We start from the raw sequence: 27,220 nt of genomic DNA on the forward strand, positions 1-27,220 counted from the left end.
CAGCTAACCTTCAGTTGATTTTCCAGGGTGATTCTTCTGTAGTTAGTTGTATTTCCAGCTTGTTCCTGCGAGTGTGTCAGTGTAGCTTCCACTTACTCCACTGCCTTTTTGGAATCCTTTGGTTACTATTTTGATTGGGGGAATTGTCTGGACATCAGGCTCAATTCCCTCCATATATATGATGACCTATAAACTGTAAGTCTCCCACAGGCCCCCCCCCCCCCAAAAAAAAAAACCCCACAAAAATATAGCAGCCAGCCTTATACTAAAAAAGGAATCTTTTGAGGGGTATGGAGAATTCCAAGGCTGTGTTGAGAACATGGACGTGTGTGTGTGCCCTCTTAATGCCACTCAGAGTGGGCTTCCTGGAATTAGCCTTGGCTTTTTCTCTAAAGAAATGACGACCATCTGATTAGTGTGATTTGAGTTTCTGGGCTCACTGCAACCGCCTTCTGCAGCAGCAAGGAAAAGGGGGAGCTTTCCTGTCTAGCAAGGTGTTCAACTGGGCACCCTCCACATGCCTCAAAGCCAAGATATGCCCACCCCTCCATGGCACTTCCCACTCATTGGACCAGTGATGTGAAATATTTAGGGGGCCTCACGTGTTTCTGGGGACTCAAAACTTTCCTTCAAATCCAAATTTCAGAGAGAAGAGAGAGAGAGCTGTTGGGACACCAACTCCTCCTCCTCCTTATGGAGGAAACAAACCACATACATATGAAGGTGATTAAACTGTCTTTATTGGAGGAAAACAAGAAGCCATCAGTCCCGTTATCATTATGTTAGAAATCTTGATATGTGTACATGATTGTCAAGGCAGAATATCATTTGCTACATTGCCCATTCACAATTTTGCAGAGCCGCAAACCTATGAGGGGTACACTTCTTGCAAATTTTATTACATGCATGGAATAAATGCACAGTTTCCCTTCTTTTGGACAAGCATGTTTTCATGGGAAAACGGAACCAGTTGCAGGCCTGGTAATAATAGACATGGGGACATTCCTTTTGGAAAACATGCTCAGTGCTGAGAGAGCTGCAAGAAGGGCATGTGTAATGACTAGAGCCAATTGAGACATTATCCCAAATTTGATCCTGAACAGAATGAACATTTTATGTTTTCCAACCTGAGCATGGGACTGAGAGAAATGCTCTCTGAAACAGGTGGCCCCACCTTTGAAAACTAACCATTTCTGGTGCCATTGGGACAGCATCTCACTCCATTTTGAGGCCAAATGCCTTGGGAAGGAGAGTACAAACCTCTCTCTCTGTCTCTGTCTCCACCCCCCCCCTCCCCCCCCCCATCCTCTGTCCCAGCACCCAGTTCCCCAAAGCGTAGGCCTACCATGAGGGCCAGGAACCTGTCTGTCCAGGTTAAGGTTTTGCTTTAAAAAGTAATTTATCTGGTGTTTAGGGCTTTCAAGTTCCTGGTGGCATCTTATCGCTGTGACTGAAGCCTCAAACACTCCTCTTGCTTTCTTTTTTCCTGTCCATAAGAAAATAAAATCACCTCTAACTAAAATAATTCAGTAAATAAGCGGAATAGGTAATCATCGTAGAAGTTCTCTGGAGACCAAAGGGTGAAAAACAGATATAGCAAACACAGAAGCGGCTTTAGTACAAAGGATGAATGCAACGTTTGTCCCTTTGGTGTAGATACAAATAAGCCATTCCACACTTAGTCCACAAAACCGGACATGGCAGCCACATGCTGTGGGGTTTGGCTGCCCAATGCACAGCCTTTGGGTTTGTAGACATGGGGCCCCAGAGTCCCAAGCTGAGCTCCTCCTGCTGCAGGTGGTGGGCCAGGCCTTGGCAGGCATGCAGGGCCATCCTCACAGTGGGGCGAGGCCACTGTGCCCACTCCTGGTGGCAGGTCACGAGGCATGGGGACCACAATAAAGGTTTGGGCCAGAGAGGGGTGTGGGCCTCTACCTTCCTCTCTCTCCTCCTTGTCTGCTGTTCACAGTAGTGATCTCACCTACAGACTAGTTTCTTGAGTGTTCAGGGAATGCGTCCCTCCTTTTAGGAATCTGTTTGCCCTGTTCACCATTTCTATCTAAACATTTTCAATTCTGAAAACCTACGGACTAGAGCACATTTTTTTGGCAAATGTCAGGTACACTTGAAGCCCCCAAGTAGAATCAGGTGCTCCCCCAAAAGCATAGTGGATTTCTACACATTTATTTTGGAGACAAACTAGACAGTGTTTGGTCTGGAATGTGTTGAGGAAAGGCAGGCTGCAAGTGTGAGCAGACAGAAGGGGAGTGGCATTGCTTCGGGAACCTGCGGAGCCCCGTGCACTGCTCACCAGAGGACCTCCGTTCCATCGGCCAGAGGTGACTGTGCGGGCCTGGGAAAGAGTGCATCTCACTTCTCTTCCGGGAACCGGAGGAGCTGCCCTTTGCCGGCTTTGCTTCCCTCTCTCATGTCCAAAGGAACCCCGCAGTGTCCTGTGAAGTCCCATAAAGCAGAATGGTTGCTGGCAGGAGGGCAAAGACGTGGCCCAGTGCTTCTGTCTTCAGCCCTGGAGCGATGATGGTTCTGTGTGGCTTCCCTAGTGTGAAATCGGTAGTGGCCAAGGCGTAGGTGGGCCACAGGGCCATACTACAGAGCCTTAACAATTCTGAGTTGTCTCCACTGGGACACGGTCTTTCTATTCTGTTCAAAACTGAAAACATCTAACCTCACACACTCCAGTGGGCCCATCAGATGGAGCTGTTACTCCTTGAGAGGGTCAGCCTCCTTTCAGGAGCCTCCATTGAGCTCCCTTTCTTTGTCTCTGGTGTCCTTGGCCTTCATTCTAAAGGAGAGTCCCCTCTCCCACCCACAACCCATCCAGGACCTGCTGGACACCAAGGCAGGCAAGTTAACAGAATGGGATTAGTGCTGGGCAAGGAAACTTAGTCCAAAGGTCCTGTGCCTGCCTAATCCCTTTCATCAGATGGCTCATGCTTCCTAGTGCCAGCGCCTAGACTGTTGGGCCAGAGGTGTCTTCTTTTGTTCCAAGCTGGACTGCCTAGTTCCTAGGACACTATGTAAAGAGCTCCTGGAGCGTGGGATCCTGTCAAAGGTCAAACCCGTGCGTACATGCGTGCATGGGTGTGTGTGTGTGTGCGCTGCTCCATTCTTGGGGTGAGATTTCAGAAGTGATTGGAATCACAATGCAGAGCCATGCCTGCCCTTTGGGCATGCTGCATAGTTTTCTTTAAGGGAACATGAAGGGGACAATCCTTTCTATTCTCCGGCAGAGCCAAGGGCAGCAGGAGGTGGTGAAACTGCCATGGGCAGCCCTGGCACTGCTGTGGCTCCATCTGGAATCTTTTCTCAAGAGCATTTGTGGTTGTGCGCACTTCATGTGGGCGGGCCCTGCCCCTCTCAGCTCCAGCTGCCTCTACCCCATGCCGTCCCAACACCCTAGCCCCGTGTGCTCGCTGAGGGAGCACAGTGAGCAGTCTGGACCCCAGGGACCTGGTTATGAGGGATATGCTGCAGGTCTGCCTGGGCCCTGTGAGTGAGCAGGTGCTCGCTGTTCCAGACACATGCTAGCTTCTCTATGGTCTAAAGGGCGAGGTGAAGGCCAGGAAAGCAAGGGAGGCACAGACAGGCAGCTAAGAGAAAAAGCATCCAAGGACACTATTTCACATATAATATTCAGGTGAGAAAAAACCCACTTGCTCTAAGAAGGTGAGGAGACCAAATGGGGGGCTTAGGGTTGGCAGGAAGCCTGTGATGGGGCCGGGGATCCACCCTCAGCTTCACTGCACACACTGGCTCCAGGGCGAGCATCAGCTGGTGCACATATGAAATGCTCAGCTACTCCTGGTGAAATCTGACTCTGCCAGTTACTCATCAGGTCTTAACAAAAGGCACATTCTAGGGTATCTTCCTGTGTTGTGACGAAGCATAAATAATACCAACTACAGATATTGAAGAACCTCTAGCCTTTGACCACTCAGGCTCTCTCAGAAGACCAACAGCTCTTCCACATGGTACTTAGCTTCTCCTCTTCCTAAAACTACAGGAAATTATCTAAGTCTGGTGGCATCGAGACGGTACGGACTTGCCTGATGTCAAGGCCAAGCTTTGGGCTGAAACCAGTCCCCGACCCCCGCACTGTGTTGACTGAGACCTGACGTTACAGGCCGGCCCGGCTGAGAGCCGCCCCAGACCGCAGGAGGACACCTGCAGCAGGCCCGTCTTTCAGCTGCTCCACACTTTTCAGGGAAGACATGCTCTCAAGCTAATTGAATACACACGCACCCCACACATCAGCTCCAGGAAACAACGTAATCACCAGGAACACAATCTGCTTCCTAAGTGCCAGCGCCTGGCCTGTTTAGCCAAAGTTGTCTTCTTTTGCTCCAAGCCTGAATGCTTAGTTCCTAGGACACTACGCAAAGAGCAGGCATAGCATGGAAGGTGCCAGGCCTGCAGGGGACAGGGGACACAAGGATTCAAAACTTTAGGCAAACGTTCACCCCCTGTGACGTTAATGATTGTTTTCTTATACTGTAGGAACTTAAATGTTCCATCACACTTATCAATGAGCAACATCCTACCAAGCCTCCTGGAGAGATGCCTCCGTTTCCTCGGATTCTCTTTCCAAGGTGCATGCTATCGCCCTCCTGAAGGTGTAGGACTCACAGGGCTCACTGGCAATGACTCGGGCAAATGCATCAGCCCAGGTGGCTGCATATCCAATTCAGCTGACACACATTTCTTAACGGGCTCTGTTGTCATTTTGTTGTTTTCCAGGCTTTTTTGCAGATTTTGAAGAGTGATCATCTGATTTTACTCTGGTTGCATGTGTGACAGATGCCAAGTGGGATTCCTGCCCAGGGGCTGAGTGCCCATGAGGTATGTGAAAACAGGGTACACCAGCTCCTGTCTTTCCAGCTGCTCTTATGCATACTTGCTCTGCTGCCCTAAAGGAGACAGAATGGAGCGCTAAGCCGAATAGAGAGAGAGAGTGTGTGTGTGTGTGTGTGTGTGTGTGTGTGTGTGTGTGTGTTGTGAAGGCTATTGCTAAACATTTGGCCTGGACATAGGCAAAGATGTGGAAGTGATGAAGATGGTTTGACCCACTGGACCTGTCAAATCTGGCCAAATTCAGGAGCAGAGCTTAAGGATAACAGCTAGGCAAGTCACTGGGACATCAGCAGACCTACAGGGATACACGATGAGCTTGAGCTGTCTGTGCAGAATGCAGACTCATGGCGTTGCATGGCCATCGAGGGAGGCTTTTGCAAAGCTGGCATTTGGAGCCACCTGCTTGCCTCTACAAGACAGCCTCCCTGAAGTCTCCTTGAAAAGTGGTTTGCCCTGGATTTCACACTGTGCTTGCTTTATCTTGCACACTCACCCACCACGTGGGTGAATTTCATGGCCCAGTTTGTCCGGGTCATTGCCAGTTATAGCACTGCAAGCCCTACACCCTGGGAATCCTTCAATTTCCCGCCCCCATCACCGGTCTTTGGTTTTCAGACAGCCCTGGTCAGAGGGAAGCTTCAGTGCCATCTGGGTTTGGCTGAGACTGTCTCTGGCCATCCCTGCAGCCCATGCTCTGATTGCTTGGCAGTTCACCTCTCCTTACCACCCCGGATAAATTCTTTTCCAAGCCACTGCCCTCTCCTCCTCCAGGTAATATTCACACAAGAACAGGAGAAAATGTGCAGAAACAACTTATATAAGTTGGAGGTCATTTTCAGTGTAAGATTAGAAATGCATTTTTTTTTTTAAAAAAAGAGAGAAAGAACGATTAATTTGAAAACTGCATAGCTGAGAGCAGAGATTCCATGGGTTACCCCCAGGAGAAATGAGAGCAGCTTGGAAAGTTCACTTTAAACAAAATGGCATCTTGTTCCTTTTGTGAGGAAGGTCCTTAACCATCTGCTGGATGGGCATCTCCTCCACAGCAAGTCCAGCCTCTAAAGTTTTAGTCTCAGGGGAGCAGGCTTCTTAACATCGGAGCGCTGGGGGCACAAGGCCCCTCGTTTCTCTGGCTGTCGGGTTTTTGCAGGAGGAGGTGCCAGGAAAGGGCTCTGCAGGGCCCTCCCCATGTGGCCGGAGAAGCCAGCCCTGCGGCGCCGCTCAGCTGTCCGGGAAGGACAGAGAGAAGGAGAAGTAAAGTGCATGCTTCACTTTGGAGACAGTTTCTTGATCCTCTTCTTATACATTTTAAAAATCCCTTGAAATTCGCCTTGGAGGGGAAAATACCTCCTAATGGTTAACATGAAACTTTACTACCAACAAGCAAACGATATAGGTCATGTAACTAAGTATAGATTGCAAAGACATATATCTTAAAAGGAAAAAAAAAATACCCTAATGTGCAATATTTACCAATACTTAAATAATCCAGTTGAAACTTTTTATGTCATTAATGAAAAATACAACATAGACAGTTACCTAGAGTGAGAAGAGCAGAAATGACGGAAGTTGGGGAGAGGACAAAGAGAGTCCATTCATTAGAGCTTTGCAAGATTCATATATACAGCACCAGGTCCTGTTAAATCAGCTCCCTTGAGTCAGTACAGTTTGTGAGAAATGAACACTTCAGAATTGCAGTATAAAATATGGCCATAAAAAACTTCTGTCTTCCAGTCCTGTGCAGGTAGGCGCACCATGCAAGGTGGGATCGCTCTGGGGTGGCTGGTGGCACTGGTGGCCCTGGGGACCCCCTTCTCTGGCTCTGCCCAAGGCCTCGCCCCCGGGCCCCACCTCCAGAGCCAGTCACTTGCTTCCAGAGTGCACCGTCGTCACAGTGGTGGGCCTCGGTCTCCGCTCCGCTCCCACTCCGGGGACCCCTGATGAAGAGGAAATGAAACTACAGAGCGTGGAGGGTGCCAGACCTGCAGGGGAAAGTGGACACAAGGATTCAAACTTCAGAAGGAAATACTCCCCCTTCTTATGGCAAGGGTTTGTGCGGGGGCCAAAGTTCTCTACATTGGGCCCTAAACGTTTACCTATCCATAGGAAAGCAATTGCAATGTGTTCAGAATGCTTTCTTTCTAGACCCAACTCTTCCCTCCTTTTTTCATTATACTTATTACTGCTTTGTGTTTGAATACCACATTGGGTATTCTGATAGGATCCAGAATGAGCACTTAATGTGTACTAGGTATCAAACTAGGTGCTGAATAAACACTGTCATTATGAGAACTACACTTCATGAAGTTATTTTAAGAATGAAGATAGTGCGATGCCCCTATGACCCCTGCTTGTGTGTGGTCTACACTCTTGGCTAAGAAGCATCAGTGACAGAGAGCACACCGAGGGGGCTGCTGCCTCTCCCGTGTGAGCTCAGCAGCCCTGGCCTGAACACGGCCTCCACAGACCACAGTCAAATGAGTCCCAAGCAGAAGTGCTGCACCGGGAGGTCTGGATGTGGATGAATCCACTGAGCTAAGCTCCAGTGGGTGTTCCCTCCATGCACTTTGCAAGCTTGGAAGATCTATAAACTAGATGATTATGATGGCTTCACTGTCAGAGCCATTGCATAAATATTCAAAGAAATGACCGATTGTGGGTTTCCTTTGGCCAGAGGGTGGAGAGGAACTATGCAGACCTGGAAACATGGGTCTACGGGCGTGTGCAATTGGGTCGGGGGACTCATGGAGATTTCTTTTCATTTTTAAATATATATATTTTTTTATTGTTGACAGTATTACATATATGTCCCATCTCACTTTCCTCCCTCTTCCCAGCCATTACCACCCCCTCACCCAGGTCTTCACTACCCTACTGCCTTTGTCCATGGGCTATGCACATAAGAATATAAATTCTTTGGTTTATCTTCATGGAGATTTCTTGGAAAAACTGAAGGGCTGGGATTCCTGAATGAGATGGAAGGATTATGTAGTGATGAAGCAAATCTTTTCCTAAGGGAAATGAGAAGAACTGTGATGCCCAGAATGAAACCACGCTGCCTGAAGGGTGCTCCATAGCTAGGAATCGAGGGCTGATGGGGAAGATCAAGGCAACTGCTCAAATGGGATGGCCAGATGTGAGATTAAGATAAACATATAGAGGGGGACATGGGAGAGAGAAATAAGGGGAGTCTAAGTGCATCCTCAATGACATGACATCCCATGCAAAGATGAAAGACAATGAAATATGAAATATGATTACTATGATTGTAAAGCCAATGCACTTTATATAAATGAGCTCCAATTATCATCATCCTCATAAAAAAAAAAAAGATGAAAAGTCAGGGAGATCAGGCTGCCATGAGTCTCTGCCATCCCTTCCTCAACCTTTAACAGTGACTCAATGACAAGCAAATCAGAGAGCAAAGAGATAGAGCAGAAAGTGTCTGGGCTTTTGTCCAGACAGATATGAACTTGAAACAGATTCATCATCTATAAATAAAAATATCAGTGCCTAGGGTTGTGTGAATATTAAATAGTGAATTTTCATAATGTAAACTGGTGCAGCCAATATAAAAACAGTATGGGAGTTCCTCAAATAAATAAAAATAGAATACCACATGACTCAGTAATACCCCTTCTGGGTATCTACATGGAAAAATTGAAAACACTTATTTGTAAGGATATATGTATCATTATGTTCACTGCAGCATTATACACAGTGGCCAAGGCTTAGAAAGAACCTAAGTGTCCTTCAGTAGATGATTACATAAAGAAAATGTGGTATATTTACACAATGGAATACTGCTTGGCCATAAAAAATGTGAAATACTGCCATATGAAATACTGCTAAATAAAATAAGCCAGGCAGAAAAGGACAAGAACCTTGTGATTTCACTCATGTGTGGGGTGTAAAACAGAGGGCAACAAAGACACACACACACACACACACACACACACACACTCTCTCAGACACAGGTACAGCCTGATGGCTACCAGAGGGAAAGGAAGATGAGGATGAGGAGGATAAAGGGGGTCAAATACAAGGTGAAAGAAGGAGACTAGGTTTCGGGTGGTGAGCACACAATAGCAAATACAGATGTCATAATATAAAGATGTTCACTTGAAACTTGTATAATGCTATTAACCAATGTTACCCCAATAAATGTGATAAAAAGAAAAAATTAAAATATTCAATCATGCCCTAAGATTGTTAGGAGTATTAAATGAAAGTGCCTAACATACAGCAGGCACTCAGCAAAGGACAGCGCCCTCCTCTCTATCCCAGATCTGCCAGTTGGAAGCTGTTTTGGCTCCATACTCACAATCATTCTGGCCGGCCAAACCGAGGCTGCTCGACACACCCGCATTTGAGCTGTCCAGGCTGCTTCCAAGATGGAGTCTTCTCATATGCCTCACGACGGCAGTGGCGTTAAATGCTTGCTGAAATTCAAGAAAGGAAAAAAGTAGGCAAAATGCTTCCAGTTACTGAAAAAGATGCAGACTGCCTCCTATTATTTTCCCTGTTACTCTAAGCATTTCAAACTTCCAAAAATGTTCTCATGATACTTCTAGAAAGAAAATTTGCATTGCCTCTTCTTCCAAAAGTACGATCAAAATATATTTTGGAGGGAAAAAAAATTTCCTTTTCACATACTAGACATACAGAATAAACATAAACTAATTCTGTCTATAGTCTAAGAGTAGTGACTTCTAGAAAACATGACATTTTAAAATAATTTTAATTTCCCTATTACTGGTGACTTTGTACTAAAGAATAGCCTCGGAATAAAGGAGGTCAGTGGAACTGAGTTTGTTTCTGTGTGGCCTCTCCCTGCTGCACTTAAGGGCCTGTGTCGTTAGTAAACACACCAGTTTACTGAGGTAACCGGTCAGTGGTCACAAAGCCCCAAAGATTTACACCCATCACATTTTTATCAGAAAGGATGGATGGGTTCAACTCAGATTTCCTGTTTGTCTCCCCGTCATGTCACTTTATTACAAGCTCCAGCCAGGTGGAGAAAGCAAAGGCCCCGCTCAGGCACAGCACGGGAGTTGGAGCTGGAGCGACTGCCATTTGTGACTCAGAGAGGGGAAATTTTAAATCTCAGACTTCATTCCTCTCACACCATGACTGTCCCTTCAAGTCTTCATTATTATTGGTTAAGATTAGCAGAATTATTTGGGCGAGGTTCTGGGGTTTTTTTCATCAAACGCAGTGATAGTAACCCTTAGAAAGAAAAAAAAAATGCTCAAACTGCAAGGCAAGTGAGTGGTTAGACTCACTGGGAGTCTGATCAGCACAGGACTTACTCTCCATTTGCTCTTGGCGAAGTTCTTCCGGATCTGGGCACTGACGGACTCGTGGATGTTCTTGTTGAGGGCCGTGTCACCTGCGATCCTGAAACACAGGCAAAGACGCTTCTTCTGAAGAGGCTGGGGGGGGGGGGGGTTGTGGGGGGAGGTCTGGCATGGACCCTCTTTCCTGGAAGCCCCATCCTCAAACCTTTCCCGAGGCTGCTGGCTTGGCCCCGCCCTCCCGGGCTCTCTTGTGTGTACACAGATCACAGGACACTCCAAGTTCTGTCCATCTCTATCCCAAGTCCTGTCGATTTCCACGCGCTGTAATCTCGCAAGGGCAGGGCAGCACCTTCATGGCTGACCTCTGCCTGGCTCTCACTTTTCCCTTTTTTGACCCCCATTCCTGCGACATCGACAATGACAACACACCCTGCCCTCAGTTTCCATCCTTCTCCCCTTCATTTTCCCTCCCCCATCTCTATGCCAGTTTTCTACCTGCAGCTTCGCCTCCACCACCTCAAATGTGTTCCCTGCCTGGTCTGACCACCAGAACCTCCCAGGGACCTTCTTCCAGCTTCCTCTTGCCCGAGACCCCTCTGCCTTCTCTGGGCCCTCTTTCCCGTGGACCAGCTCACATCTGCGGCCCACAGCTCCCTTTTGGTTCCATCTTCACTGAGCTGAGCTCTGCAGCATCTGTTCATCTACAGCCACCCTGGGCACCCAGCCCCTCTCTGTGCTCAGGGAGAGGGCCCAACTCTAGCTCAGCTCTGCTGACTGCTCTCCTCCTGAATTTCCCAGATAAGCCCTCATAAATGCCAGGACCACATCCACTTTGCCTTCAGTTGGGTCCTTGGTGTTACTGGGCACTAGTTCTTACTTGTTCCTTAGTTTTCTATTAGCAAAGAAGAAGGTAGGTTTGCTTTTTACCTCCTGTCCTTAGAGTTCCCCTCATCCTATGCCTCCCTCCCTCTGCCCCCACCCCATCTTACACCTCCCTCTCTCCTCTTCCCTCTTCCCTGACAGCCTCTCTGGTCTTAGTCATCACCTGCAGGTCATTCCTAGGTCCTCTCCCACGCACCCCTTCCCTCCCTCACACCACCTCCCTCCACAGTCACCGCTAGCCTCCCCCAGGTTCAGAGGAAGCTGCATTTTGCGCTTAGTCCTCTGGACTTGGAACCTTCCATCTTTCCTTACCAGCAAACCAAGACATTCTAGGTTCATCTTTGATGCCTAAAAAATAATGTCTTGCCTCTTGGAAAAGTTGAAAGGCAGACAGGTGACAGGGACACTGAGCATCCTTTCTGGCTGGAAGGTACGTGAGGAAACCTGTCGCTCCGAGACCCAGAGGCTCCTGGACACTAAGCAGCCCGGATGCCAGACTATTAAGTCCACATGTTTTGGGAAATGAAAGGGAGACGCTTACCGTCTACTCAGACAAGAAATAATCCCCGGATATAAAATACGTTCCTACCCAGCCTTTCACTTTAGAACTGAAAACATGGTTGAGGGAATGAACATTAATTCTGTGCCAGGCTGGGCCACGTCTTGAATCCAGTCTGATGTTCCTGCTCAAAGCAGCTCCCCCTACAGACCCTGCTCCCAGCAAGGCTGAAGGCACTTAGCCCAGAGGACTCTCAGACCTAACCCCATGACTAGATTTCCACTCCCAACAGCTGTCAATCACCCTTCCCCCGAGACACGTTGTGAATAGAAATAGGATGTCTGAGTGGGTAAGCATCCCAAACCCAACAGCCGGGGGCTAGGGCTGTGGACATGGTTAGCAGACGTTTTCTCCTGGAGAGCTCGCTGAGTAATTCCTCCTGCACTGTTTATAAAGCTGCATCCTCAGGAAAGGAGGCCGTTCCAACCCCGTGGCCAGATCTTTCTTGGAAACAGCTGCACAGAGTGGCAGGAAGTATGGAACTCGCGGAGCTGAGCACGGCCACAGTGCAGAGCCGCCCTCCAAACCAAACAGGCAGGCGAGCAGGCAGACACTCCCTTCTCTGTGGGTGAGCGTGGGCCCAGATGGAGGGAAAATGCACACTTCCAATTATTTCCGGAATGTTCCATGCTCCCTTCCCACATCCCTAGGGGAAGCTGCACTGGGGGAGAATCAAGCAGGGCAGATGCAGGTCCATAGACTCCTGCTGAGCAGTGGCCTTGGGAGCAGTTGCCCTGGGCCACCAGCCAGGAGCCCTCTCCCCGCGTACCACGAGGAAATGGAGGCTGCTGCTCACAGGACTGGGCCGCCACAGGGACAAGGCATGGGCTCCTGATGCTCAGTGCTGCTAGGTCAGCCACCGCCATCAACAAAAGGTGGCCAGGAATCCGAGAACTGGGAGGAACCTTAGTTGTCATCTCATTGTCCTGGGGATACGTGATATTATACATGATGCCTCCACTACATGAGAATTTCCTTATACACACACACACACACACACACACACACACACACGCCTCCTATGATCCCTTGCTTTTCAGTCTTTCCTCTATTCCCACACTGCAGGTGGCATTTATATTCATTGCTCTGTCCTCTGCCACACAGAGCACCAATCATCTCTCCTGGCCTTTGGTGTTCTTGTGTTTCCTACACAGGCTGCTTGGCCTCCATAGTTCTGACTTTGCATGTTTCTAGCCACTTGCTCAAGGCGTGAGAGGGGATGGCTGTGTGCCTCAGTTGGGGTCTCCCAGCCTCCCAGGCTGTGCCCTAATTCCAGCGTGGCTGGAGAGACAGAAGACGGGAGGGGTCTCTGTGAATACTGAGAAGAGGGCCGCAGGTGCCACCCTGGCCTGGCGGACACGGCAGGTCTGAAGGTGAGCACGCTGCCACTGTCATGGGCACTGATCACCGGGGCCCAGGATCATCACTCTGGTTTGCTTGTCACACACTGAAACTGGAGACTGGGATTCAGATGGTTCTTCCCTGTAATGATGCTGCCCTGTAAACTGGAGACTGGGATTCAGATTGTTCTTTCCTGTAATGATGCCGCTTGCCATCTCCTACTCTTTGTCCAACAGCCAGCAGCCTGCTAGTCCCTGTCCATGCACCACCAGGTGAAAACAGGCCTGCAGGAGGGCTCCAGTGAGATGGGCTCTGCCCTCCACAAGGAGCCCCCTCCTGGCTGGAGTGTGTCTGCTACTTCCAGAGGCCTCTCCTGGCCCTCGGTGGCCTTGATTAAGCTGCAAGAGCCAGGTGTCACTGGGACAGCCACTCCACTCCTCCCTGGCTCTCAGCTGAATCCACATTCTTCATCTGGGAATCTCACATAAAAGAAACAGGCATCTATCATACAGGCAATCAAGGGGGCTTTTAATTTGCTTGAGTCAGATGCATTCTTCTTCTCCTCCTTCCTCTGTCCTCCCTCCTCCCTCTTCCCTCCTCCCTCCTCCCTTCTCCCTCCTCCTCCTCCTCCTCCTCCTCCTCCTCCTCTCCCTCCTCCTCCTCCTCCTCCTCCTCCGCTTCCTCCTCCTATTCTTCTTTTTCTTCTTCTTCTTCTTCTTCTTTTCTTCTTCTTCTTCTTCTTCTTCTTCTTCTTCTTCTTCTTCTTCTTCTTCTTCTTCTTCTTCTTCTTCTTCTTCTTCTTCTTCTCCTTCTCCTTCTCCTTCTCCTTCTCCTTCTCCTTCTCCTTCTCCTTCTCCTTCTCCTTTTCTTCTTCTTCTTCTTCTAAAAATCACTTTCCCATGCTTAACTTCTTGGGAATTTTGAAATGAATAGTAAAAATTACAAAACACTGGAGGGAAAAAATACCTCTGAAGAAGGCATTTGTGTGTTCAGTTCACAGCTAACATGTCCTAATGTGACCCAGGCTGATGACTCAGGACTTCACCTCTTACATGACTTTCCCATGCCCCAGACTCATCAGCACAGCACACAGCACAGTCATCCTCTCCTGGGCAGCATGGCTGAGCTTTCTGAAATGTAAATCTGATTACTCTGCTTAAAACCTGCCAGGGACCCCCACTGCCCAAAGGAAAAAGTACAAATTCCTCAGCACAATCCTAAAATAATGGCAATTCTTATAGATTGGATACTTATTAGGTCCTAGGCACTCTTCTTTTGTGTGTGTATTATATCATTTAAACCCTGGAAAAGGCCTGTATGGTATATACTACTGTTATTTATGATCTCAGTTCTACAGGTGAGGCCCAAAGAGTCAAAGGGCCTGCCCACCACTCAGTAATAGTGGCAAAACCAGGGCAATCAGGGCCCATGCCAGAACCCTAGTCTGCCTTCCTTTCTAGTCTCCTCTCCCACCTCAGTGCTCTGTCCCTCTTGCTCCAGGAATACTGGTGCTGTAGCAAGAGGGATGGGTGTGTAGCATATGCTGCCAGCAGGACCCAGGCCACTCTTGGACCTGCAACCCCCGCTGTCTGGATGGCCCGGTGAAAGGGTTCTCTTAGCGTGTGGCTCACATCTCTGTGAAGTCCTAGATTCTGCTGAGGACACCCTGTCCCTCTGCCAGGCCCTGCAATGGCCTCTCCTTCTTTACACTTGAGTAAAAATGACCTCTCCTTTGGTTTTCCAAAAATGGCTGGTGAAGGAGAAATTGGGCTTTGACTGGCCTCCTTCTGCCTTCCATGAAGTGAGGCTGTATTAGTGAACAAGTACTTGGAAGCAAATCACTTCCCTTCTTTTTTAAAACCCTCACTGGAGATATATTTACCATTGATTTTAGAGAGAGTGGAAAGAAGGGGGTGAGGGAGAGGAGAGAGAGAGAAACATCGATGTGGGAGAGCCACATCAATTGGTTGCCTCCTGCACTGGCCCCAACCAGCACAGGGGACTTGCAACCCAAGTACATGCCCTTGACTGGAATAGAACCCACGACTCCTTGGTTCCAATGCCAACATACTAACTACTGAGCCATGCTCTTCCCTTCTTTTGAGGTCATTTGCATCCTTTATAAGATAACCCCAAAAGTCTCATACATATAAGACAAATGAGTTCTGGGGATGTAATAATGTACATGATGAATATGGTTACACTACATTATAGTATATCCTAAAGCTTCTCATTACAAGGAAAAAACAATTTTTAAGGTGATGGTTGTTAACTCAACTTATTGTGGTAATCATTTCATAATAAATATGAATGTCAAGTCATTCTACCGTACAGCTTAACCTTACACAGTGTTGTATGCCAATTATATCTCAGTAAAACAGAAAAAAAGTTCTTACAGATTTAAAGGCCCATTGTCTAAAAGGTAAGAAAACTTGATTATCTTTATGGCCACATACTTTGACCTATTGTACAGAATGACTTACTAAAACAAATAATCAAGATGATATATAATCAAAACTGCTTCCTTACCCAGAAAATTATTTATTTACCCCTCCAGCCCTTTCCTACTTTCCCTTTATATCTCTTATCTGCACATGGGGGAGAGCACTCATTTTGGAGTTCCCTAGTTCTTGCTGGAAACAGTTCTGGCTTTGCCATTACCTAGTTGTACTGTCTTGGCTAAGTTACTCACCTTTATAAATCCATTTCCTTATCTCTGACACAGAGAGAAAGCCTACCTTACAGGTAGCAAAATGAGATACTATTAATGCAGTTAGTGCAGTACTTGGAACATAATAGATGCTCAATAAATGATGGCTGTTATTATAAATCAAAATGCTGTGAAACTGGGTCATGGCACTACCCTAAGCAGCTCCTCTTTGGGGGATAACCAGCACTTGAGACCCTGGAGGAAATGCTACAGGATGATGGAATAAACCTGGGACAGTCTTCTAGAGTGTTTCCTAGCATTTGTTTTCATTATATTGCATATTTTAATGCTCCTGGCCTTTGCTTTAAGTGGATGCTCCTGTTGCTTTAGCAATAACAGCTAACGAAGCATTTACTCTACACCAGACATCGCACCAAACCCTCGACATGCGTTATCTCAGTTATTTCTTACATCAACACTATCAACTAGGTATTGGTGTCCTCATTTTAAAGATGAGAAAAACGGGGCAAGAGAAGTTAAGTATAAAGCCCAAATCACAGCTAGTTGATAGTGAACATGGCTCAAATCGACTAAGTTTTATAGCCAAGGTGGCCTCAAGGGCGCTGCTAAAAATGTGCATAGAATGCATCAACCATCAGCTGATCCCTCTGGAAGTGAAGGAAGACTAACTTGCAAAGCACCTTAGAAGGAAAAAATATATAACCCAATTCATTTCACTACTGAGTAATAAACCCAAGGAATAAAACTCCCATCTTAATGCCTCGTTGGGCAATTACCTTCACTAAAAATGGTCCTAAAATATTCATGTAAAATGAAAAAGCTACAGCTATCTTCCCCACACTTAACCTGTCCTTAGTGCACATGGGAGGCTGAGCCTGAAAGAACGAAAGATCCCGTGTGCTGGCCTGAGACAGGATCGGAGCCCCTGGCAGAGTGACATGCAGCATTGTTGGGCTTTCCCAGTTGCTGACAGCCACCTGGACGTTACCCCGGGAAGGCGAGACACACGGCCTCTCGAGTGGGCAGGCGTTCTTACCATGGGTGCCGCGCTGCCTGCTCACATGTGTATCTTTTGTTTGGATCTTTCTCCATCAGGTTCCTAATGAAGTCTTTTGCTGTTCAGAAAGGAAGCACAAGGGAAGGAATCAGTCTGTGGCTTGAGCTATGACATCAGCAGTCTCTGAGAGTGTCATGTGTAAGCATGGAAATGACAAGACCAGCCCCGCCCCCCCCCCCCCCCCCCCCCCCAGACCTTACAGTACCCTGGACACGGGTACCAGCATTTGGGGAAAAGGGAAACCCAGGTTTGGAATGCTGAATGGTGACCTGCCAGTGAAGGGGCAGCCAGGCCAGGGCTGGGCCCTGCCCTCCCAGCTCAAGTCCCTTCCCTCTGGCAGCCAGGGACACTTTTGGTTCAGAGATTAAGCATCTTTGTCACCACGGGACTTTCATTCTGCTCGCTGCGGCTGTAGGGAGTGATTTGTGGAGGTCCTGTGCATGTTTTAGAATTCAACATTTGCTAAGCTGGCCAGGTCCTGGACTAGCTGGTGCAGTGAGATGGGCCCTTGTGGGAAGTGGGGTGCTTGAAGGCCAGGATGGGGTGTGGCCCAACAGCAAGGCAATGAGAACATGTGAGACCAGGTCACAGGATCGGAAGATGACACCCGTGGGGCAGGCTGGGAATCTGCAGCCTCATGTGGTCTGGCAGCTCACCGCCCACAGACCGGGCTCCTGGGGGAAGGCATGCCCTACCCAGGTGAGAAGTAAAATTATCCCCCATGTGGCTCTCTCCTGCAAGCCTTGGAGAGCTGTTCTTCAGGTTTTGGAAGACGAGGAAGAAAGCAGATGTTTCCAGTTAGAAGGAAATAAGACAGATAATAAAATGCAATATTTGAGTAGCTCATCAGTGAGTGCAAAACTCTGTTTCATTTATTATTTTATTTCCTTCTTATACCACCCTTCTTGATAGGAAGTATTACTACCGCCCTCTTCGTATCAGCTTGAGAAATGTTGTCAGTTTATATGGGCCTTGGTTTTGATTTTACCCCCGAGGAGGAAATGCTGACCTTCCCTGGGGATGTGTTAGTGCGGCGTGGCAGCTGAGATGTGGGCTCTGGATTCGGTCTTGAGCTCGAGTCCCAGCTCTGCCACATACTACCTGTGTGACTTGGGACAAGTTATTTCACCTTCTGGGCCTCAGTTTCCTCATCTGTCAATAGGTTAATAGTAATACCATCTGATAGGCTGTTCTGAGGATTGAGCAAGGGCGCACATATGCACAGCTTACACTTAGGACACAGTAAGCACTCAATAGATAGTAATAGCTAATATGGCCGCACTCCTTGGGGCACCCAGGTCAGGGCAAGGCTAGGATTTGGTAGATGAGTGAGTTCCTGTCCCATGACTTTATTTGGGCCCTTTGCCCTCCACTTTGCTAGTCAAGCTCAAGAGCAGAGCATCCTGTCAGGTGAGGGTGAACCATCCAGGGCGGCCCACCAGGAGCCAAGACTTACCAGAGTCAGAGATGTCATCCCAGTAGGGGGAGTCAAACTCATACTCTGCCTTGAGGATCTGTTCAAAGAGCTTGGAGTCATTTTCATCATAAAAGGGAGGGTAGCCACAGAGCCTGGAAGACAGGATAAAGGAAGGATCTGAAACACTGCATCTCCAGTGTGGCAGTCAGGACCTGCCTGCAAAGAAGGCCGTTCTCACTCCAGTGGAGAAAACCCCACTGTGCACGCTGCAGACAGTCTCAGCGAGGATCGCACGCTCTGCAGGCACAGGCAGCAAACAAGTCAGTTTGCCGTGTACTCAAGAACCAAGAGGGCCACCTCAGGCAATCACTGAGGTCCACCCTGACTCCATACATTATTCAACACAGAGTCACATACACCTAAAATCCACCAGACAGCCTTCTGTGTATAAGTGTTATTGACCTTATTGTCTATATTGCCCCTTTATAGATGATGGGTCAGTGGAAAAAAACAAACACATAAAACGTAAGTTTATTATCAATTTTAGGGCCTGTTCTAGGTTCATTTTGTTTAATAAATCATCATAGGGAGAAAAAGAAATGTTATCAGTGTGAGTACTAAGTTGCCACAGGTCACCTTAACTTGTACGCTATCACCCTATCATGCCAAACCCTGGTATTTTAAAGGTTATAGTTTTGCCCATTAATATGCAATAAGCATAAGCATAAGTTGGCACAAATTAGAAAGGACTGCATCTCAAAGTTGATTTTTAAATTGGGATGTTGGGAGGTTGGTGCAAGTAACATATAGTTCTGGAGATACCAATAGTCATCTAACAAACATAACAGAGGTAGGAATTTTTATTAATAACCCCAAACAATTCATTCCATAAAATCCTAGGTTCTCACCCCAGTTCTACTACCATCTCCAATGCGACTTTCACCATCAGTAGGCCCTGATACTTTCTGGGCCAAAATTTTCTCATCTGAAAATGGAGAGGACAGAACAGAAAATCCCCTATATTATATCTGGCTTTAAGATGCTATGGTTCTGTGACTTCCTGTCCCATTTTGCTTGGCTAGTCAACACATAGGGGAAGGTCTCATACATGCTGGAGGCCCACATGGGGCAGAGGCAGGCCCGGTTGGAAATGGACAGTGGGAAGGGGTGGGACTGCGGCTGGGGCTGTCAGGGTGGACAGAGCGGGAGGCAGGGCTGGGTTCTGCAAGGCCAGGTGTAAGCTGGATCGCACAGAACTTGCCCTCGACAGCCCAGCATGTGGCAGCCACAGTGGGAATTCTGCCCCCACACAGGCCCCGAATCTTCCCACATAGCCAAACTGCTCAGAACACAGCTACAGCCTAGAGATCAGCGTAATGAGGACAAATTAACAGGAATCAACAGACTCCAGGTCTGCAAGGGATGAGGCTTGTCAGCAAATAAGGAACTGCCCCTCCTGCCACAAAACATAGTGTCACCAGCCAGGCTGCACAGGGGACTAGCTGGTGACATCTTTCATGGCTATAAGACCTTCCTGGGCTGATAGGATTCTAAAGCCTCTATCCCCACAGGGCTGACTTGGGATCCAAGTACCCATTTCATTAAAATATTTTTATTGATTTCAGAGATATGCAAAAATTGTTATGAGTATAGAGAGCACGGACATTGAACCAGAATAGTTTTTTGAGGGAGGAAGCAGCAGAGGCCTGTGCTTTGTCTCGGGATGAGCAGAGTTTTATAGGAGACAGAGGGGCCGCAGGGGGAAGGGCTAGCCAGAAATAAAGGCATGGAGGCATAAAGGGCACAGTTTATTCAAGAACCTAAGAGCAATGTGCCACTGCTCTGGCTTAAAACCTGTCAGTGAGTAGTAGAGACGGTGGTGAAACGGACAATGGGAGGCCAGGGAGGCTGTGCTCCCACACTGAGGTAGACAGTCTATCCTTCAGGTACCAGGAAGCCCCCGAAAGGTATAGATGGAGGAGGTTTCTGGGCAAATGGCTTTGCAGCTGAGGGAAGGATAGACACGAGGCAGGAAGACAGCAGCTGTACCAAGCCAAGGAAAGATAGGTGTCTGCAGGTGGGGGCAGCTGGATTGGGGGGACAGAAAGATTCCCAAAGGAGTTCAGAGAGAAAACGCTGGAGGGTCTGGGTCTTCCGGTGTGGCAAGTAAAGGCCAGGGTAGCAGGTCTCCAGCAAGGACTGGGGCCGCCATCTCCGTGGTGAGGACACAGGAGGAAGAGAAGGTCCATGAATGGCCCCTATGTCACCACAGCACCTAGAGTTCCAACTCCTCCTCCGCTGGCCCCGCTCAGGTAAGCAGCCCTGGGCAGTTGCTGTGTGTGTGTGTGGGAGCCTGACCCTCCCCTGGGAGACCCATGGGACAGCCTGAATTAGTTCATGTAGCCACACTGGGTCTTGTCTAGGCTTGGGCTGAAGATTAGGAAAGGCTGGGAAGAGAGGGGGCTGATGGTGCAGATGTGGAGAGAGAAGCAGATATGCCAAAAGGGAAATACCAGTGAGGCTGTGAGAGGGGCCAGTGCCCTGGGCTGTACCAGTTTGGGGGGCTTCTGTTCAGTCCACACAAATCCCGTGCAACAAATCCCTTTTCCTTAAGATAACTGGAAAGAATCTGTTCTTTGCAACTAAAAGCACCAGCATCCCACAGTGGATAGATGAACAATTCCATTCAAGCTGTGGTGAGCTGGACCAGGTGTGTGTGAGGGCAGCCAGCAGGCAGTCGGGACACATGCCTGAAGCCAGGGACTTTCTGTGGTTTGAGATGCTAAATTAAAGCCATCACCATTTGCATGCAAGCTGGGAGAGTGGGTAAGATCACTCAGCAAGAATTTATAGACACTGGAGCTGCAGACTGATCCTCCACAGGCTTCATCTGGCCCACAGATGTGTTTGGTGTAGCCAGCAGTGACTGAAAACAAATGTGACTGAATGCCCATAGACAGTGCTGATCCAGCCAGTTTACCACAGTCTCCACTAGTCCCTATTGCTCACACCCAGTAGACACATGTACATCCATCCTCTCTCTACCACCAGGCCCTCCATTCTCTAAGTTGGTGCCATTGAGTCGAGGGCGGTCTGCAGGAGGCAGCTTTGAGGGGGAGGAGGGGCTGAGGCACTGTGTTAGGTGCTGCTGGCTTCAAGAGCTGCATGAGAAGTGAGCCCTGTTGTACTAGAGGCCTAAGACAGGTGTGTGCGTGTGTGTGATTTCCTCTTTGGAATTGCTGCCGGAATTTAGGGGAGAGTGAGAAGCCTGAGAGGGATGATCAGGGAAGGCTCCTGGGAGGAGGTGTGATCTGTGCTGTGATTCCAGGCCAGGGCCCATCAGACTCACCTGGGAAGCTAGAAAAACCGATTCCTCTCCAGACTGAGTGGGTCCAAGCCTCTAAGAGCAGGGCCCAGGTGCTTTTACTTTTCTTCTTCTTTAAAAAAGCACACCAAGCCCTAACCGGTTTGGTTCAGTGAATAGAGCATCGACCTGCAGACTGAAGGGTCCCGGGTTCAATTCCAGTCAAGGGCATGTACCTTGGTTGTGGGCACATCCCCAATGGGGGTGTGTAGGAGGTGGATGATCGGTGTTTCTCTCTCATCGATGTTTCTAACTCTCTATCTCTCTCCCTTCCTCTCTGTAAAAAATCAATAAAATATATTTTAAAAATAAAAAAATAAAAAACACACACCAAAACAAAACAAAAAGCCTTATATAGGAATTCATGCTCATAGTTAAAGAGTTTAAATATAGAAGAGTATAGGGAAAATTACCTTCTTGATCCACATTCCCATTCCTGCTATTAATTTCCTGTGAATGCCTTTCAGAAACTTTTTTGGCATATAAAGCATGGATATATGTACATGAGGTACAAGAATTCAAATTGCCTGGAAGTTTAGCATTGCCTTTATGGCTATAAAAGGACAGCTAGTTTGTTTCTTTGCATGTTCCAGAAAGTCCCTAGCAGGGGGAATATGCTTGCTTTTTCCCTCTCGGGTACTCATCGAGCATCAGCTGCCCCTTCCTGCCTTCTGACCCAGCAGAGAGCACAGGCCTGCCACAGCCGCCCCACCTCCCAGGCAGGCCCTCAGGTCCCCACTGAGCAGAGGACTTAAGAAGTAGGGCTGAATACCCTGAAATGGGCATTTGTTCTGGAGAAAGTACTTCAACTAAACATTATAATTTTTGCAGTGAAGCTTCCGAATCGCCAACAGCATCAGCTATAGGTGACGTCCTTCACAGCAGATGGAAGGAGCACAGCAAGTCTTCAATACGCCTTCCCTGGCGCACAGCTTGCCCCGTGCCCGGACGGTGCCTCCAGGTGTCCACCTCCCTGCTCTGGAGCACTTTGGCCTCCACTGTACCCATGTTCCCACCTGAACCCTCAACCAGAAGCTGGCAAGTATATTGAAGAAGGACTGTGTATAGCAGGGGGATGAGCAGAGAACCTCAGAATTCTATTCTGGAGTCCAGAAGTCATCATCTGGTCCAACCTGTCCTGTAGGAAACTGGGAAAGTGAGTCCTGAAGAGAGAGATGGACAGAGCACATCTGGCATCTATGTGCCCACGGCTCTCACGAAGAGCAACAAATGCCACTTTGATCCAATCCTGCAGATCTTTATTGAGCAGCAACGTCACACCGAGCGCTGATCATGGAGCAGTGAAGACACCCTGCCCTTGCTCCTTAGAGTTCAGTGTGCAGCATGTTTGAACAGGACAAGCGGGATGATGGCTTTTCTACAGACTGGTTATGTTGTTTGTGCGTGTCCCATAAAAGCTAATGACCATAGCCACCATCTGTGGAGCATTTACTATGTTCCAGGCACTGGGCTACACAACTTAGACACATTGTCTCACTGAATGTGTGCTGATGGGGTTATTTCAATTCCATGGCCACATGAGAGATTGGGCAACTTGCTTATATCTCATCTCAGGGTTGGAACAAAAGTTAACTCTCCTCATCCAAATCCAGAGCCACATCACATTGACCTCTAAGCACGACAGCCATACATGCTGCTGCAAAGATGGGGAAACACATGCTCCCTTCCTGCACCGGCCTCTGCAGCCAGGATGTCGTGTTTGCACATGGGATACATTTGGAAGCAAAGCCAGAAACAAGGCTAAAAGACCCGCCAAGGAAACAAAGGACTCCTCAGAGTCCTTGAAGTTAGAAAAATCAACACCTAAAGTCTCCCTTGCTTGCCTTCGGGAATGACAGATGGGAGGAGAAGGGCAGGGACACTGAGCCCTGTCTGTGGGAAAGAGGGCTGGAGACAACTGAACCAAACCCCGATGGATCCCTTTCCGTAGCCTTAGTTTGGCACTCAGCTCCCAGGTGGAGCTGCAAGGGAACTCAGAGGACAGGATCCCTCCTGGGCCTCCATGAGACTGGGCAGGCACACCTCACCGACCCAGTTTAGCTAGGTACCAAATAATATATGTGAGCAAATTCTCTAAATACCTGCAACGTGCTTATAAAGTGCCAAAACTTATACTTTAAATATTTCATATTGAAAGGATTTGAGTGCGACACTTCACACTGATAACTGAATAACTATAAAAAATGGCAACCCAGAAGCTGCGGTTTGATCTAAGTGGATGAAGGGCCTTGAAGGGAAGGGGATTTTTAAGGAGGGTCTGCTCTCTGAGGCTCCCGTGTGCACCTCAGCCTAGGCCTCAGAGAAAGGAGGCCACAGATTCAGATCCGGGACCCACAACTGCCGGTGGGTGACCTTGGGGAAACTATCATCCTGCCTCAGACTGCTTCTTCTGGGGACTAAGGAAAGGAGTGCCCACCTTATAGAGAGATATTGCAATCTATAAACATATGTTGCATATTAATGCAAATTGTATGTAAAACACCCAGCGATGCACAGACAGACCGATGGATAGGGACACTTAGAAAGAACAGACACAACACATGAAGTGGCAAATGCCAGCTCCTTCACCTTATCCATCTCACCAATGCCATCTAATCCTCTTCGGGGTCCTTCAGCCGAAACATTCTGAGTGGGATACTGCTCCCCATCAGGAAGCAAAACATGAGGGGGGAGGAGATGAGCCCAGGGACTAGGTCCAATCTCCTACGTGCTGAACATGAGAATGAAGCCACACACCTTCAAATCCTATGCAGCCTCAGAATTAACACCCCTCCCCGCCTTTCCCCCCCCCAAAAAAAAGCAAAAACAAAAAACCATACATCCTGCTAACGAAGGCGGGAAGAGTGGAACCGCCTCTGGGCGTTGTTTTGTGTGCTGTGTCACGACTGGAGGACAGAATGTACTTGCGCTTAAGCTTTGATCTTTGTGCTCCAACATTTCCAAGTGTGAGCCTAGAAGCCTTCAATTCTAGGACAAGCTGAAGATTTCCTGAGAACATTTACTCAAAGTTATATTTATGAAGAAAGAGTAATTTGTATGCAATTAGCCCAGGGTGCCAGGACACTGAAATAACAAACCCCTCCATGTACTGCCAACTACATAAGCCACAAAAAGGCCAGTCCAGGCATAGAGTCTCAGAAAAATGTTCACAAAAATCCATCAGATGTGGGCGCTCCTCCTTTGGAAACTAGAGTCTGATCAATACACACCAACTCTGGGCAGCACCATTTGCCCTTCCTTCTGGGCCCTTGGTAGTATTCAAGTGTTTAATGACTGTCTAGGGCCCGTGCGAAGGAATCAGAGTTTGCCTCTGACTCTGGATAATATAACAGACTTTTACAAATAATAAAATAAAGCAGAGCCTTTTAAGCTGAAAAGTCTCTCGTGCAAGGCCCTCTTATTGAGCAAAACAGGTTTCAACATGTTACTCAGATTTTTAGACCAGAGAGACCAATGAAACCTGAATTGTTACAAAAATGTCATCCAATCATGTCAGCATTGTGATCACTCAGACCTATATGTCTGAGTAGGTGCACGGCAGAGCTTTCTTCTTGCAAACTGGAAGCGGTCAGGGAATGGTTCCCACATGAAAGCCATGTGCAGGCGACATCAGCTAAGTGCTGTTGATGAACAGCAATGGGTAACCGTCCTGTGCCAGCCCCTGAGATCAGCGACTTCAAAGCTGAGAATGAGTAAGCAGATAAAGGAAAGATCTAAAAGAGAAAGGAAAGACTGTTGGAGGAGAAAAAGGAAACACATCCTTTAGAAAGTTTATACACAAGTGGAGCTGAAGGCTGGGAGCCAGGAAGGGAGTGGAAGAAGACCAAACACTTCCCCAAGTGTGAGAACCAGCATACCTCCTTGGAGCAAACTAGTTAAAACCAAATTCTGCACATGGTTCAGGGTTGGACTAGAAAATACATTGTTCACACCAGCTGTATATGACCCAGGGCCCAACTTCCTTCTGAGTGCATAACCTTTATAAGCTTGCACTAGCCTCATGGACAGCACCTCAGGGAAGCCTGGGGATGACACAGAGGCGTCCGCCTCCTCCTGTGGGTGAGACATGCCTGAAGGAAGTTTGGACAAGACCATTTCCAGCTCTGCTCCCGCTACCAGTGGCACAGCGGGCACAGCAGGCACAGCGGGCACAGCGGGCACAGCGGGCACAGTGGGGAGGGGGCGTGAGGAGAGCTTCCAACCACCAGGAATGCTGTGTCAGGGAAAACACAGCAAACTTTCAGCAGCTGAAATTATTCTCCCAATGTATTTCATACCGAAGCTACGAAGGGCACCCATATCCAGCCTGGAGATGAATAACATGAGGCCTACCTGGTGATTCCGAACTGGGCAGATTTCCAATTCGGCCTGTGCATCTAGACATTGCTTTCTTGGTTGTTGGGCTCTTCCTCTCTCCCTATCTCCCCCACAAGCTTCCTTCCTTGCTTCTCTCCCCCTTCTTCCCTCTCCCTCTGTCAGTCATGATCTGATTGGTAAGCAGTTCGGAGTCTGTGCAGAATAACACCTGCATTTGGGAAAAGCTTTGGCACCTCCATCCATTGACCTTGACCTTCAGTTGTTTTCACTTGCCCCCTGGCTCCATTTACTGTCCCACCTGCCTTCTGAGGATGACCAGAAGGCAAGCCCTTAGAGCATGGCCAGCAAAGCAGACACCAGAAGGCCATCTAGCCTGGCTCACGTGCTTCCAGTTCACCCTTCTTAAGTTCTCCCACCACCTCCAGCGTTCCTGATTCGCTGGTGTGAAGTGAAACTTTCCCTCTTCCCACCTCCATCTCTGCTCACAGATCTAGCGCAGACTCAGTGGTGTGAACTCATAACCCTTCCCCTCTCTGTGCACGTTTTGGGTCTTTTCACTCTCTGTGCACTACCTCCTTCCTGCCTCTGTGTGCTGCCGTACATTCCAGAGAATACACATTTAAAAAATAATAAGGCCTCTTTCGATTCTTATGTTGGCCCAGTATGGCACTAGTGAATTAACAACCTGATAATTCAGAGGATTCTATTTTCCCCATCACCAAGTTTTAGATATCAAATGTTCAAATTGCATCAAATCTTCCAAGCTATATTTTTAAAATCAGGTTTCAGATGGATTTGTACATTTTTTCTCAAACACACAAGCGTGCCATATCCTCACATAACCGGGTCTTGAAGGATAAGCCATCAATCTCCCTGCACAATGGCTTTGAAAGTCAGTCCTTCGAGAGACTCAGATCACGGTCACCTCTCAGGCCAGGCAGGGTTCATGGCCCTGCCTGGGAGCTCTCCCAGCCCTTCCCTCCCATCTTAGTGACAGCTAGCAAGACTGGATGTAACGTACGTGTTTACTGACTGTCGCCTCCAGCAGACAGTAAGCTGCTCCAAGGCCAGGAGGTAATGAATCCATCCTGCAGCTCCATCATAGTGCCAGACACATATCAGGATCAATACACGTCAGTCATGTGAGTGAATGCCAGTCCCCTGCCTTCCCTTCTCCAGGATTAATATTCTGAAGCAGTTAGCTGCTCCTAGAGGACAGCTTCCGGGAGATGATGCGGGATGAATGCAGGAGAGCAGAGGGGGTGAAATGCTTCCATCCAGCCTGAAGCTGTCCCAGTCAGAGTGTGAACGTGATGCAGGTGAGATAGCTCCTTTCTGCTTCTCCCTCCAGGCACCCTCTCTACCCCAGGGCCATTGCAAAGACAAAATCACACAAGTTGGTAGATTTCACCTTCCCTG

At 48.2% G+C, this 27,220-nt stretch overlaps 1 protein-coding gene across 2 annotated transcripts in view; it reads right to left on the reverse strand.

Moving 5' to 3' along the window:
• Positions 1 to 718: 718 nt before the first annotated feature.
• The window catches only part of CAMK1D (calcium/calmodulin dependent protein kinase ID), a 351,213-nt gene continuing 324,711 nt past the window's right edge, over positions 719 to 27,220 (reverse strand). Inside the window, exons 7-11 of one of the 2 annotated variants that reach the window (XM_084876232.1) lie at positions 18,139 to 18,251; positions 16,662 to 16,740; positions 10,185 to 10,272; positions 9,240 to 9,314; positions 719 to 6,854 (exon numbers count right to left, since the gene is read on the reverse strand). In XM_084876232.1, coding sequence (XP_084732358.1) covers positions 6,762 to 6,854; positions 9,240 to 9,314; positions 10,185 to 10,272; positions 16,662 to 16,740; positions 18,139 to 18,251 — 448 coding nt within the window. In that variant the 3' untranslated portion in view covers positions 719 to 6,761. Of the gene's footprint in view, positions 6,855 to 9,196; positions 9,315 to 10,184; positions 10,273 to 16,661; positions 16,741 to 18,138; positions 18,252 to 27,220 lie in introns of both variants that reach the window. The other variant, XM_084876231.1, reaches the window with a different exon arrangement.

Source organism: Pipistrellus hanaki (genome assembly GCF_964339955.1).
Source record: "Pipistrellus hanaki genome assembly, chromosome: 1".
Classification (NCBI taxonomy): Eukaryota; Metazoa; Chordata; class Mammalia; order Chiroptera; family Vespertilionidae; genus Pipistrellus; species Pipistrellus hanaki.